General features: G+C 39.2%; 1 protein-coding gene across 1 annotated transcript in view; it reads left to right on the top strand.

Annotated features, from left to right (window-relative positions):
• The window catches only part of LOC306883736 (neuroligin-3-like), a 246,146-nt gene that overhangs the window by 214,636 nt on the left and 18,285 nt on the right, over positions 1–13,225 (top strand). Inside the window, exon 5 of the mRNA XM_079439168.1 lies at positions 3,122–3,911. Within this exon, the coding sequence (XP_079295294.1) occupies positions 3,122–3,911 (790 nt within the window). The remainder of the gene's footprint in view (positions 1–3,121; positions 3,912–13,225) is intronic.

Below are 13,225 nucleotides of genomic sequence, written 5' to 3' on the forward strand. Positions count from 1 at the left end.
GAGGAAGGCCAAAACAGTTCTCGCTGCTGGGATGTGTGGTACCTTGTGCTACCTACGCACTGCTGAGCCCAGGCTTCTTTGTTGTTGAAAAAGAAGGAGTAGGAGTGTAAGTGTAGTTGAAGAATTAGATTCCGTTTGCATGTTCTTATCGGTGATCTAAGCTGAGTGATGACATGTGCATGTTAAAAAGTCCAGGAGTCCTGGATCTCAGCACATTCAGATACACATCTCGACACAAATGTGGGTGTAGATTATAGCTGTGAACGTTTAAGCGGAGTGGATGAAATTATGTTGCATTCCTCGGCCCTTGGCCATCTGTGCCCATGTTTGTGCAATGATTAGGTTTAATCATATTCTGCGTTCTGTGTTGCTTTGGCAGCTGTGATTATGTGAGATAAATGCAAACAAACTGAGAAAATATTTAGACCTGAACGGGTTTTGCTGATCATTAAAGTAGTTTAATTAAAGGCTCACACTCTCTAATTGTTCACCATCTTCAAATAATAACAGAAGGCTTCACATCTTATTTACATGTGACTTTATAATAGGTTGTCAATAAATTAAATCATATTGATTTAATTATATGGCATTGTGAAATTATTCACAGATGAGATGCATATATCAATATTTGCTAGAAAAAGCCCCTAAATGAAAATAATTCAAAGACATTATTGTGGCAGATATGTAAAAAAGAGAAAATGTGTCCTTAGAATTTTCATTTCCACATAATTTCTACATCATCGGTCTACAATCCACAACAATACAATTTTGTATAAACAAAATGTAGAGTTTTGGAGCCATTCATACAAAATACATTCTTCAACCTGCATGCATTTTATTATTATTATTGGTCTTTGTCATATGATACCTTGTGTTGCTGTTTTTTATGTGTCTTACTCAATGAGAAGTGCATTCTCAAGACCTGTGCATTGTGCTTTATTTTGTTTGGCTCTGTTTAGCTCTTTTTTCACTCCAAGAACACATCCTATGTAAACAGCAAAGCTCATTAAAAGTTATTTCACCATAAAATGTTAACCATGAATATAACGGAGCGAAAATAAATTTGATTGGTGGGCAGACATTTGCTCATTTGCTCCAATCCCTCACTCATTCCTTATTGTGAATACTGCATGGTGTGCTATATACACAGCCGGTTCGCAAGCACATTCATTCATTCCTTATAGTGAATACTGCATAATGGAATAGAGAGTGATTTCACTGACACTGAAGAGAATAAAAACTAATGCTGTTTGATATACTTGTGAAAAGTCACCTCTGTTGGTCAATGATACACAGCAGCCACGTGTGTTTATTGTTTGTTTCGTGGTTGTGAAAGATTCAGTCCCCATTAGGGTTACTAAGGTGTATCTTTTTGTGATGCCCAATCAGGATTATATCGATGTATCTTGTTCTAGCTAATCAAAACAGCCTTTCCAGTTATTCTTTTGTACATTCTGTTTGCAGTAGCCTACTTTCCTTTTGGACAGAAGGTGATTTTATTGGTAGATGTTAAATTTAAAAAACAATTTGCCTCTTCTTAGAGCTAACTTAATAATCAAATTTACTTTTACGAATATTTATTTTCTTAATGCTAACTTAAACAACATAAAACCAACAAAATAAAGTTTAAATTTAAATCTTTAATTGTTTGCATTTCTCAAACAATATGTTGAACAAAGTTGTAACGTTCCCAAAAACAGACTAAACAGAGAGATTGTTGGGTAAAATTAAATAAAAACTTAATTAAAATGAAGGAATATGTGTTGGAATGTTGTGGAATGTGATGGTTTACTAATTCAGGATAATATTTAGCTAAATGATTTGCATGGCTTTAAATGTTGCAAAATCACCAATATGCATCATAAATATTTTTAGACCTGGATAAATTTTAATTTCAATAAGCCATTACATTTGCTACAGTATGCTACATTTTTACTTTGACAAGCCAAAAACAGTTTTTAAATTAAATGGGTGCCTTCCAGTCCTCCCATGTGTTTCTCTTTTTCACAGTCTGGCCGAAATTTTGAGTGGGTCCAAAATATATGGTCATATAACAGTAAAAATGTACATTTCCCATGATACAGGGGGTGTGTCAACTTACCCACTGGCTCAACTTACCCCACTCTTCTTCCCTACTGAAAGACCATCAAACCAGCTTAGGCTGGTTTTAGCAAAGTAATCAGTTAGCTATTTAGGCAAAGCTGTTAGCACTAAGCTAAGGTTGTAGGCTAATGTTTTGTGTACAATCTCATACTGAGTAGCTACTACATTTGCTTTGACCATTAAAAATATTCTATAGTGTGAATATGGGTAGTATGAATGAAATTCGGATGCACTACATCTGCTATGTTGTCACTTTCAAGTGATATAACAGCATCAGTTTTGTTGCTTCATTGCCATTCAAGGCTCCTCTTACATGGGCTCATGGAATAGTAGAATATCCACTGAATACTCACTCCAGGATATCACCACAAGTCGTACTGTAGATCATCTGGGTAATTTTCACCTACTATGAATGTGGACACATTACTCTTTTGCCATACTGTTTTCTCACAATAACACAGTATGGAAGTTGTCATATTCGGACACAAAGCGATTAACTACTTTAGCATAAGCTAACTTAAAATGCATAGAAAGGGAAGTGGTTAATTTGTCCGTCTAGAGCTTTTGTTCATATTATGTGGGAGATTAAGACATTAATTTTTCATATTTTCATGATAACACTACAACACACTAAATAAGGCACAGAATAGAATTGAAGAGTTCCAATGCAAAGGCCTCTAAAAGGCATCTTGGTTAAAAATTAGATAACGATACTGAGTGAATGCTCTCCACACATAGCATATGTTCATCAAGTACTTTCACTTCAAATGTGCTAAATGCCAGCCTTAACCCTATTACCAGTACTTACATTGAATGCTATACATAGTAGCCAGAAAGAAATGCTAATTTTAAAGAAAAACGTCAGACGTACTTAGAGGCTTTTGCATCTGAACTCTTCAATTATTCCTTTAATCAAACTATGCTCAAAACATTAAACTCCCAGTCCTGCTTTATTTTCATTTATTCCTGATGTGAAGCATTGTTTAAAATGCATTTATTTTGTCTCCTCTTGCTGCAGGACTGTTTCATCGTGCCATAATCCAGAGTGGCTCAGCATTGTCCAGCTGGGCCGTCAACTACCAGCCGGTTAAGTACACAAGGCTGCTGGCAGAGAAAGTGGGCTGCAATGTGCTGGACACACTAGACATGGTAGACTGCCTGAGAAAGAAGAGCGCTCGTGAGCTGGTGGAGCAAGACATCCAGCCAGCGAGATACCACGTGGCCTTTGGCCCAGTCATTGACGGCGATGTCATTCCTGACGACCCTGAGATCCTGATGGAGCAGGGTGAGTTCCTCAACTATGATATCATGCTGGGTGTCAACCAGGGCGAGGGGCTGCGCTTTGTGGAGAACGTTGTGGACTCTGAAGATGGCGTCTCGGGCAATGATTTTGACTTCTCTGTCTCTGACTTTGTGGACAGTCTTTATGGTTACCCAGAGGGAAAGGATACGCTACGAGAAACCATTAAGTTCATGTACACAGACTGGGCAGATAGAGACAACCCTGAGACGCGCCGTAAGACTCTGGTGGCGCTTTTCACCGATCATCAGTGGGTGGAGCCCTCGGTGGTGACGGCAGATCTTCATGCCCGCTATGGGTCGCCCACATACTTCTACGCCTTCTACCACCACTGCCAGAGCCTGATGAAGCCCGCTTGGTCAGATGCGGCCCACGGAGATGAGGTGCCCTACGTCTTTGGTATTCCCATGATTGGCCCAACCGACCTCTTCCCCTGCAACTTCTCCAAAAACGATGTCATGCTCAGTGCTGTTGTCATGACCTACTGGACAAACTTTGCAAAAACTGGGTAAGTGCCTAACTTACAACATGCAAAGTCTGGGGCATGTGCCATTATGTGATTGTGTGATGCACAATGGCAACTGATTTTTAATTGACCAATCCATGCTTATTTTCTTTTATTGAGGATGCTTGTGTGGAATTCTGGCTTACCATTAGGCTAGACTGGGGTCTGAAAAACAAAACAAAATTGTAATCACGATTAATCACATCCAAAATAAAAGTTTTTGTTTACATAATACTGTATGTGTGTGTGTGTGTGTGTGTGTGTGTGTGTGTGCGCATGTTTATGAGGACACAAATTTGTATAATGACATGGGTATGACAGAGGTATTACAATATGAAGGTGGTTTATGAGGACACTGCCTATGTCCCCGTAATTCAAAAGGCTTAAAAAAAAAAAACATACTAAATGGTGTTTTTTTGAAAATCTAAAAATGCACAAAGTCTCCTGTGAGGGCTAAGTTTAGGTGTAGGGTTGGTGTAGGGCAATAGCACACACAGTTTGTTCAGTATAAAAACCACTACGCCCATAAACCACAAAAACCAACGTGTGTGTGATTGTGTGTGTGTGTGTGTGTGTGTGTGTGTGTGTGTGTGTGTGTGTGTGTGTGTGTGTGTGTGTGTGTGTGTGTGTGTGTGTATTTATATACAGTATCTCACAGAAGTGAGTACACCACTCACATTTTTGTAAATATTTTCTTATATCTTTTCATGTGACAACACTGAAGAAATGACACTTTGCTACAATGAAAAATAGTGAGTGTACAGCTTGTATAACAGTGTAAATTTGCTGTCCCCTCAAAATAACTCAACACACAGCCATTAATGTCTAAACCTCTGGCCACAAAAGTGAGTACACCCCTAAGTGAAAATGTCAAAATTGGGCCCAAATAGCCATTTTCTCTCCCCGGTGTTATGTGGCTCGTTAGTGTTACAAGGTCTCAGGTGTGAATGTGGAGCAGGTGTGTCAAATTTGGTGTTATCGCTCTCACTCTCTCATACTGGTCACTGGAAGTTCAACATGGCACCTCATGGTAAAGAACTCTCTGAGAATCTGAAAAAAATAATTGTTGCTCTACATAAAGATGGCGTAGGCTATAAGAACATTGCCAAGACCCTGAAACTGAGCTGCAGCACGGTGGCCAAGACCATACAACGGCTTAACAGGACAGGTTCCACTCAGAACAGGCCTCGCCATGGTCGACCAAAGAAGTTGAGTGCACGTGCTCAGCATCATACCCAGAGGTTGTGTTTGGGATATAGACGTGAGAGTGCTGCCAGCATTGCTGCAGAGGTTGAAGGGGTGGGCGGTCAGCCAGTCCGTGCTCAGACCATACGCTGCACACTGCATCAAATTGGTCTGCATGGCTGTCATCCTAGAAGGAAGCCTCTTCTAAAGATTATGCACATGAAAGTCCGCAAACAGTTTTCTGAAGACAAACAGACTAAGGACATGGATTACTGGAACCATGTCCTGTGGTCTGATGAGACCAAGATAAACTTATTTGGTTCAGATGGTGTCAAGCTTGTGTGGCGGCAACCAGGTGAGGAGAACAAAGACAAGTGTGTCTTTCCTACAGTCAAGCATGATGGTGGGAGTGTCATATTCTGGGGCTGCATGAGTGCTGCCGGCACTGGGGAGCTACAGTTCATTGAGGGAACCATGAATGTCAACATGTACTGTGACATACTGAAGCAGAGACTGGGCCGCAAACACAAGTCAAGTCAATATTATTTGTATAGCGCTTTTAACAATGCAAATTGTGTCAAAGCAGCTTTACATCGGTGGCTACATATCTGCTTTACAGTATTTAGATGGGGAAATAGTGTGTCGAAATAATGTCATTCTCCTCTGGCCAGACAAAATCAGCAGTTTAAATCTAGGCTAAAGCAGAATCAGATTGTGCATAGGGACTCATCTGGTTCCTGTGGTCTTGTCTCGATGGCCATCTTGGAGACAGGGTCTTCACTGGGGATCAGTCTCTGGGACTCATCTAGGTGTCCTGGCTGTAGAGGTCATCTCTAGGTGCTGATCCACCATCTGATCTGGATACGAACTGGATCCGGGTGGCTGCAGTGACCATCTGATCTCGATACAGTCTGGATCTGGGTGGCTACGGTGACCTCGGAATAAGAAAGAAGCAGACTAATATTAGCATAGATGCCATTCTTCTAACGATGTAACAAGTACATTGAGTGTTTTGGGAAGTGTTCCCGCTTCCGGTTGACCTAATTGATGCAGCCTAACAATCCTTTAACGGATTTAAATTATAGAAATGCAATAGTGTATTATCTGTATGCCAGGTTAAAGAGATGGGTTTTTAATCTAGATTTAAACTGACAGAGTGTGTCTGCTTCCCGAACAGTGTTAGGTAGATTGTTCCAGAGTTTGGGCACTAAATAGGAAAACGATCTCCCGACTGCAGTTGATTTTGATATTCTAGGTATTATCAAATGGCCAGGGTTTTGAGATTGCAGCTGACGTGAAGGACTATAATGCGATAAGAGCTCACTCAAATACTGAGGTGCCAAACCATTCAGGGCCTTATAGGTAATTAGCAAGATGTTAAAATGTATACGATGTTTAATAGGGAGCCAGTGCAGTGTTGACAGAACCGGGATAATGTGGTCATACTTCCTGGTTCTAGTAAGAACTCTAGCTGCTGCATTTTGAACCAGCTGGAGTTTGTTTATTAAATGTGCAGAGCAACCACCCAATAAAGCATTACAATAATCTAGCCTCGAGGTCATGAATGCATGAATTAATGTTTCTGCATTTGACATTGAGAGCATAGGTCGTAATTTAGATATATTTTTAAGATGGAAAAATGCGGTTTTATAAATGCTAGAAACATGTTTTTCGAAGGAAAGATTGCTATCAAAAAATACGACTAGGTTCCTAGCTAATAGCTACTAGCTATTATACGACTAGGTTATAGCTAAGTATTAGACAGTGATCTAGGTTATTACATGCAGGCCACATCAAGTTTTCCACATTAAGTGAGGGGCCGCATAATATGTTTATGACAAATGAAGCTTAAAATTTTTTTTTATTATTATTATAAATTGACACTCACTTACTACTGTACTATGTATACTTGTACATACATGGCAGTTCTATTCTGGTACCATCTCTACCTATTTTTATGAGCACTTTATGACACACAGATAAGTTGCATTGGTGTACAAGTCGATTAATGTATAAGACACATTTTATAATTTAATTCAGAAATAATGTAAAATAAACGAAACGTTTACAAACATTAGAAACATGTATTTATATTCCCCACACTCCACAAAAATCCTGTAAATTTAGCAGTGTTCAGAATAGAAAGAGAACGAAAACATAAGTAAAAAACAAACACAAATTATAGTGGCATTCACCATGAACATATATTATAAATGCCCATCCTAAATATTTAAAGCGAAACTGAAACGAGCGGCGTGGTTGCTGGAAAATGCACAATACACACTCAAAACAAACTCACTTTTCTCATTCGTCACCAATCCTAATGTGCGCGCTTTGCGCTTTACCTTGATTACTTTATATAAGTCGCCTGGGGAAATCGCAACACATTTCAGATGAAAAAACGCAATTTATAATCCAGAAAATCAGTAGCCTATATTCATTTTCATAAAAATGTGTGTGGAAAACAGAAAAAAAAATCATATCTTTGCAAGATAAAATGACAAATTATTTCCATGTTTTCCCCACAAAATTACAGCACCCGTGATAACACTGGCATTTGTTTTGATACTGGAAAGTCTTTTAAGCATTTTTTCAAAACAAATTAACACTTTCACATTTTTAAAGCATGTTACTTATTTACACTTGTGCCAGTTTTGTAGTGTATATAGCCATTTTTACTTTTTATTTTGTATTTTCTGTGCAGCTTGAACACGGCGTCCGTCAAAAATAGACTAAGCACCTATCTTTGGCGAAGCCGCGCTCGGAGAGCCGCTTCTGAAACGTGCCACGGATTGACTAGAGTAGGCGCGATCAGCTCCGGTGGCCGCGTCGGAGCGGCGGGATGGTGTAAATCAGGGGTTATATAATAAACTACAGGCTACAGCGCCATCTATTGGATTTTACTGATATTGCATATTGGAACAACTGCCTCACGGGCTGGATGAAAACGCCCGAGTTTGCCCACCTCGCAGATTCGTATAATAAGATTCGGACACCCCTGGTGTAAAACCTGACTGGAAATCCTCAGATATATCATTTTTCTCTAAGAAGGAACTTAGTTGTGATGATACTACCTTTTCTAATATCTTTGACAGAAAAGGGAGATTCGAGATCGGTCTGTAATTAATTAATTATTTGAGGTCAAATTGTGTTTTTTTATTAAGAGGCTTAATAATGGCCAGTTTGAAGGTTTTTGGGACATATCCTAATGACAATGATGAGTTAATAATATTCAGAAGAGGATCTATTACTTCTGGAAGCTCCTCTTTTAGGAGCTTAGATGGAACAGGGTCTAAAATACAGGTTGTTGGTTTAGATGATTTAACAAGTTTATACAATTCTTCATTTCCAATAGAAGAGAATGAGTGGAATTGTTCCTAGGGGGAACTATAGTGCACTATCTAATGCGATACTGTGGCTGACAGCTGCATGGTTACAATTTTAATAGTTTTGATCTTGGAAGTAAAGTAGTTCATAAAGTCATTACTACTGTGCTGCTGGGTAATGTCTGCACCTGCTGATGTTATATTTTTGTTAATTTAGCCACTGTATTAAATAAATACTCGGGGCTGTGTTTGGTTTCTTCTAAAAGAGACGTAAAGTAAGCAGATCTAGCAGTTTTTAATGCTTTTCTGTAGGATAGGGTATTTTCCCGCCAAGCAATACGAAATACCTCTAATTTTGATTTCTCCAGCTGCGCTCCATTTTCCGGGCTGCTCTCTTTAGGGCCCGAGTGTGCTCATTATACCACGGTGTTGGACTATTTTCCTTAATCTTCCTTAAGCGTAAAGGAGCAACCGTATCTAAAGTGCTAGAAAAGTGAGAGTCAATAGTTTCTGTTACATCATCAAGTTGTTCTGAGCTATTGGATATGCTGAGGAATTGAGATAAGTCAGGATGATTATTTATAAAGTAGTCTTTTGTGGTAGATGTGATGGTTCTACCATATTTGTAACAAGGAGTTGGCTTTACAGCTTTAGCTACATGGAATATACACAAAACTTGATAATGATCTCAGATATCATCGCTCTGCTGCAATATTTCAACGCCACTGACATCAATTCCATATGACAGTATTAAATCTATATGATCTGTATGATTTCGCCAATGAGTAAGTCCTGAAACTTGTTGTTTTACACCAATGGAGTTTAGAATGTCTATAACGAATCTCTTTCATTATCAACATGGATATTAAAATCACCAGCTATTAGGACTTTATCTGCCGCCAGCACTACCTCAGATAGAAAAATCAGCAAATTCTTTAATAAAGTCTGTATCGGCTACCGATCATTATCGGCCGATAATTGCTTGGGGATGTTTGATCAGCGGTCTCCAAAAAGGCCGTTCCTAAAAAAAAACGATCCCTAGCTGATGATGCGCATGTTGTGAGAGATTTGGCATGACATGCAGCGCACCATCTCAGTCTTTGTCCGGCACAGGTGAAATAATTATAATGCTGTAGGTGAGGTACAATTCATATTTCTTCAGTAAAAAACTTATAAAGTAATTTGAAAACCTTATGTGAGACATAATTTCACAAACAGCGTGAGTGAATCACCGCGCACGCTCTCTCTTTCTCTCTCAAAACACACAAATGGCTTCAAATCAAATCGCGTCTGCACTATAAGCGAGCTGCACGCTGGACAGTTGACAGGAATTGTCACTTGCACAATCGAATCAGGGTTGCGTCGTCACTATAAAATATAGAATTTCTTTTTAATTCTTGCCAGTGTTTAAACCATTCAGTGCACGCGCACACACACACACACACACACACACACACATAATGCCAGGTTCACATCCGTTTGCAGTGTGTATGCGGTGTGTATTTTTTTTCTACGCTCATCATAACGGATTAGAGCGTTCACACTGCACACTGCAGCGGTGCAGAGATCGTTTCCACTGCACACGCTGAATTAAAGTAACAGCACATTGTTTGCAGTGAATATTAACATGGATTGACACAAAAATGTAGTAATAACACCATAAATGCATATAATTAAAGTCTCCTGTGTTTCACAGTCAATACATTCAGTTTTTTGGCTAGGTTTAAAGGGAAAGAGCACTTTTAGATAAACAAGGCAATAATAAATGGTACTTGTGAAGGTAGAAAAACAAAGATCTTTATGAACCACAGGATTGTAGGGATGCACCGATGCCGATATCGGCCTGATACTGAGCTCCTTTACTCGTACTCTTTAAAATGCCCCGATAATAAACGTCGATACCACACAGCATGTGATAAGTGCCATATTCAGACAAAAAAACTTGACAACAGAACAACAGGCAGCAGAATAGAATTATTAGAGTTTAAGTATGTCTACGAAGCAGATGTATGCAATGAATAATGTTAAACATTCAGTATTAATGCCTTTATAGCTGATGTGCGCGTGCTGAAAAGCAAAGCGCTGAGTGGATTGAGAGCACGCCGGCGCAGATGTGCGAACTTGTCGAGTGAATATCCCTTTCTCACAGACATCACTGGATAGTTTGTAGTTCGGTCAGATATGTCAAAAAAAAAGTAAGCAAAACAATGCACAAGCTACTTAACGGTAGGGAGGGAGGGAGGAAGAGAGAGAGCGCACTTCTGTTGTGTGATTTTTATTGATGTTCGCTCACTTAGCACACGCATCAAAGTAACAAAAACTTGAAAAATACATTTTAATATGCATAATTAAGTGTGAAAATAACTGAAGGATATACAGTCATAACCAAAAATTATTCAGAGACCAAATGTAATTTTTTATATATTTTTTTTACTTGTGGGTGCAGGACACTATAGTTCATTTATGTAAGTGAGGATAGCAAAATAAAGTAAACTGTGACATATTATATCCAAAAATTCTTTATACAGTAGACTACCAATAAAATTGATACAAATTTGGAACCAAAATTATTCAGACCGAGTCTGGGAAGACATTGAAGTTCAGGTTTGCATGAACCTGGTTGACAGCATGCCCAGGAGACTACAGGCTTTCATTAAGGCTAAGGGTTGCCTGACAAAGTATTGATAGTTGTGTAAATATTGTCATACTAACAGCTGTCTGAATAATTTTGGTTGATTGTAATCCATCACATACATTTCTATCAAAGTTATCTGACATTATCAAGCTGAATTTGTTCTGACACAGTTTAACTCTGAGTTCTTGTCATATTTTATTACCATAAACTATAGCGAATAAACTGTGATAATGTGAGAAATGTTGAAGGTGTCTGAATAAATTTTGATTTGACTGTATCTATTTGATAAATGAAATTAACCAATAAACATTATACATCCTCTTTTGATTTCTGTACCCGATATTTTAAAAATGTACAAATGCAATGGAAATATCGGTATCGGTACTCGGTATCGGCAAGTACGAAAAATAAAAGTATCGTATCGGGCAAGTACTGGAAAACGTGGTATCGGTGCATCCTTAATTGCTTGTAATAAAGATTTAAATGCAAAAGGAAAGGCAGTAGAGCTGACTGTTTCTGTCAATGGTAAGTTTGTGATAATGTAAGAAAAGTAGTTTAAGGCCCGGTTTCACGGACAGGGCTTAGACTAGACCCCTTCACCCCTCAAATTAAAAAATCCCTTCTCACAAGAGTCACCTAAGAGGGGAATTCATTCTCAAAAATGAAATTCAGGCCCTGAATAAATGTCTAAAAATCCCAACTGGAGTATCACTATAAATAATTCTACATAATAAAAAGAAGGCTTTAAAAAGATCGGTATCGGTGATCGGATCGGCAGATACTGCTTTCTGTGATCAGCAATCGGTGATCGGCCTCAAAAATCCTGATCGGAGCACCCCTAGTGCCCTGGTGTACTGTATACAGTAGCCAGTACAAACATCACAGGGGATTTATCATTAACACTTGTTTGTTTGGATAACGTTATATGAATTATATGAATTATACTTGAAACCTGACCTCTGAGAAATACTGAAAATATTGCTATAAATTGTAGCAACACCTCCCCCTTTACCTTTTGGATGCGGTTCATGTTTGTAACTGTAATTTTGGGGGGTAGACTCGTTTAAAGTAATGTAATCATCTGGTTTTAGCCAGGTTTCTGTCAAACAAAGCACATCTAGTTTATGGTCAGTGATCATATCATTTACAAAAAGTGCTTTTGTAGAAAGGGATCTAATATTCAGTAAGCCAAGCTTTATCATTTGTTTATCTGTATTATATCTGTTATTTGTTGAACATCAATTAAATTGTTACTCTTACTTTGGTCTGGATGTTTTCTGTATTTTCTAGTTCGGGGAACAGACACAGTCTCTATAGTGTGATATCTAGGTGAAAGAGTCTCTATGTGCTGAGAATTAACTGACTTCTGTGTCGTGAGGCGGCTAGCAGACGGTCGGTTTACCCAGTCTGTCTGCTTCCTGACCTGAGCCCCAGTTAGTCAAGTACGAACTCTAAGACTATGTGCCATATTTCTAGAGAGAAGAGCGGCACCACCCCAGGAGGGATGAAGACCATCTCTTTTCAACAGGTCAGGTCTGCCCCAAAAATTCTTCCAATTGTCTATGAAACCTATGTTATTCTGCAGGCACCACTTAGACATCCAGCCATTGAGTGACGACAGTCTGCTATGTATCTCATCACCCCGGTAAGCAGGGAGCAGTCCAGAGCATATTACAGTGTCTGACATCGTACTTGCAAGTTCACACACCTCTTTAACATTATTTTTAGTGATCTCCGACTGGCGAAGTCAAACATCATTAGCGCCAACGTGAATAACAATCTTACTGAATTTACGTTTAGCATTAGCCAGCACTTTTACATTTGCCAAGATGTCAGACGCTCTGGCTCCCAGTAAACATTGGACTATGGTGGCTGGTAGAGCACTTTCATCAGGTTTCTCAGTGGGTGCGTCACTGAGTGGGGAGAACCTGTTTGATGTTTTGATCAGAACAGAAGAGTGGTGTTTTGACCCGCGACTAGGCCGCCTCACAGTCACCCAGTTGCCCTGCTACATAGGCTCTACCGGAACCGAACAATGTACAGGACTCCCTGAGCTAGTCGCATCCAAAGCAGTGTCTACAGCCCTCACATTCTTACTGTCCTCAACTAAAGTTTGGATGCGTGTCTCTAATTCTGAAATCTTCTCTGTCAGCCTAACTATTTCCCTGCAT

The sequence above is a fragment of the Barbus barbus genome (genome assembly GCF_936440315.1).
Source record: "Barbus barbus genome assembly, chromosome: 17".
NCBI lineage: Eukaryota > Metazoa > Chordata > Actinopteri > Cypriniformes > Cyprinidae > Barbus > Barbus barbus.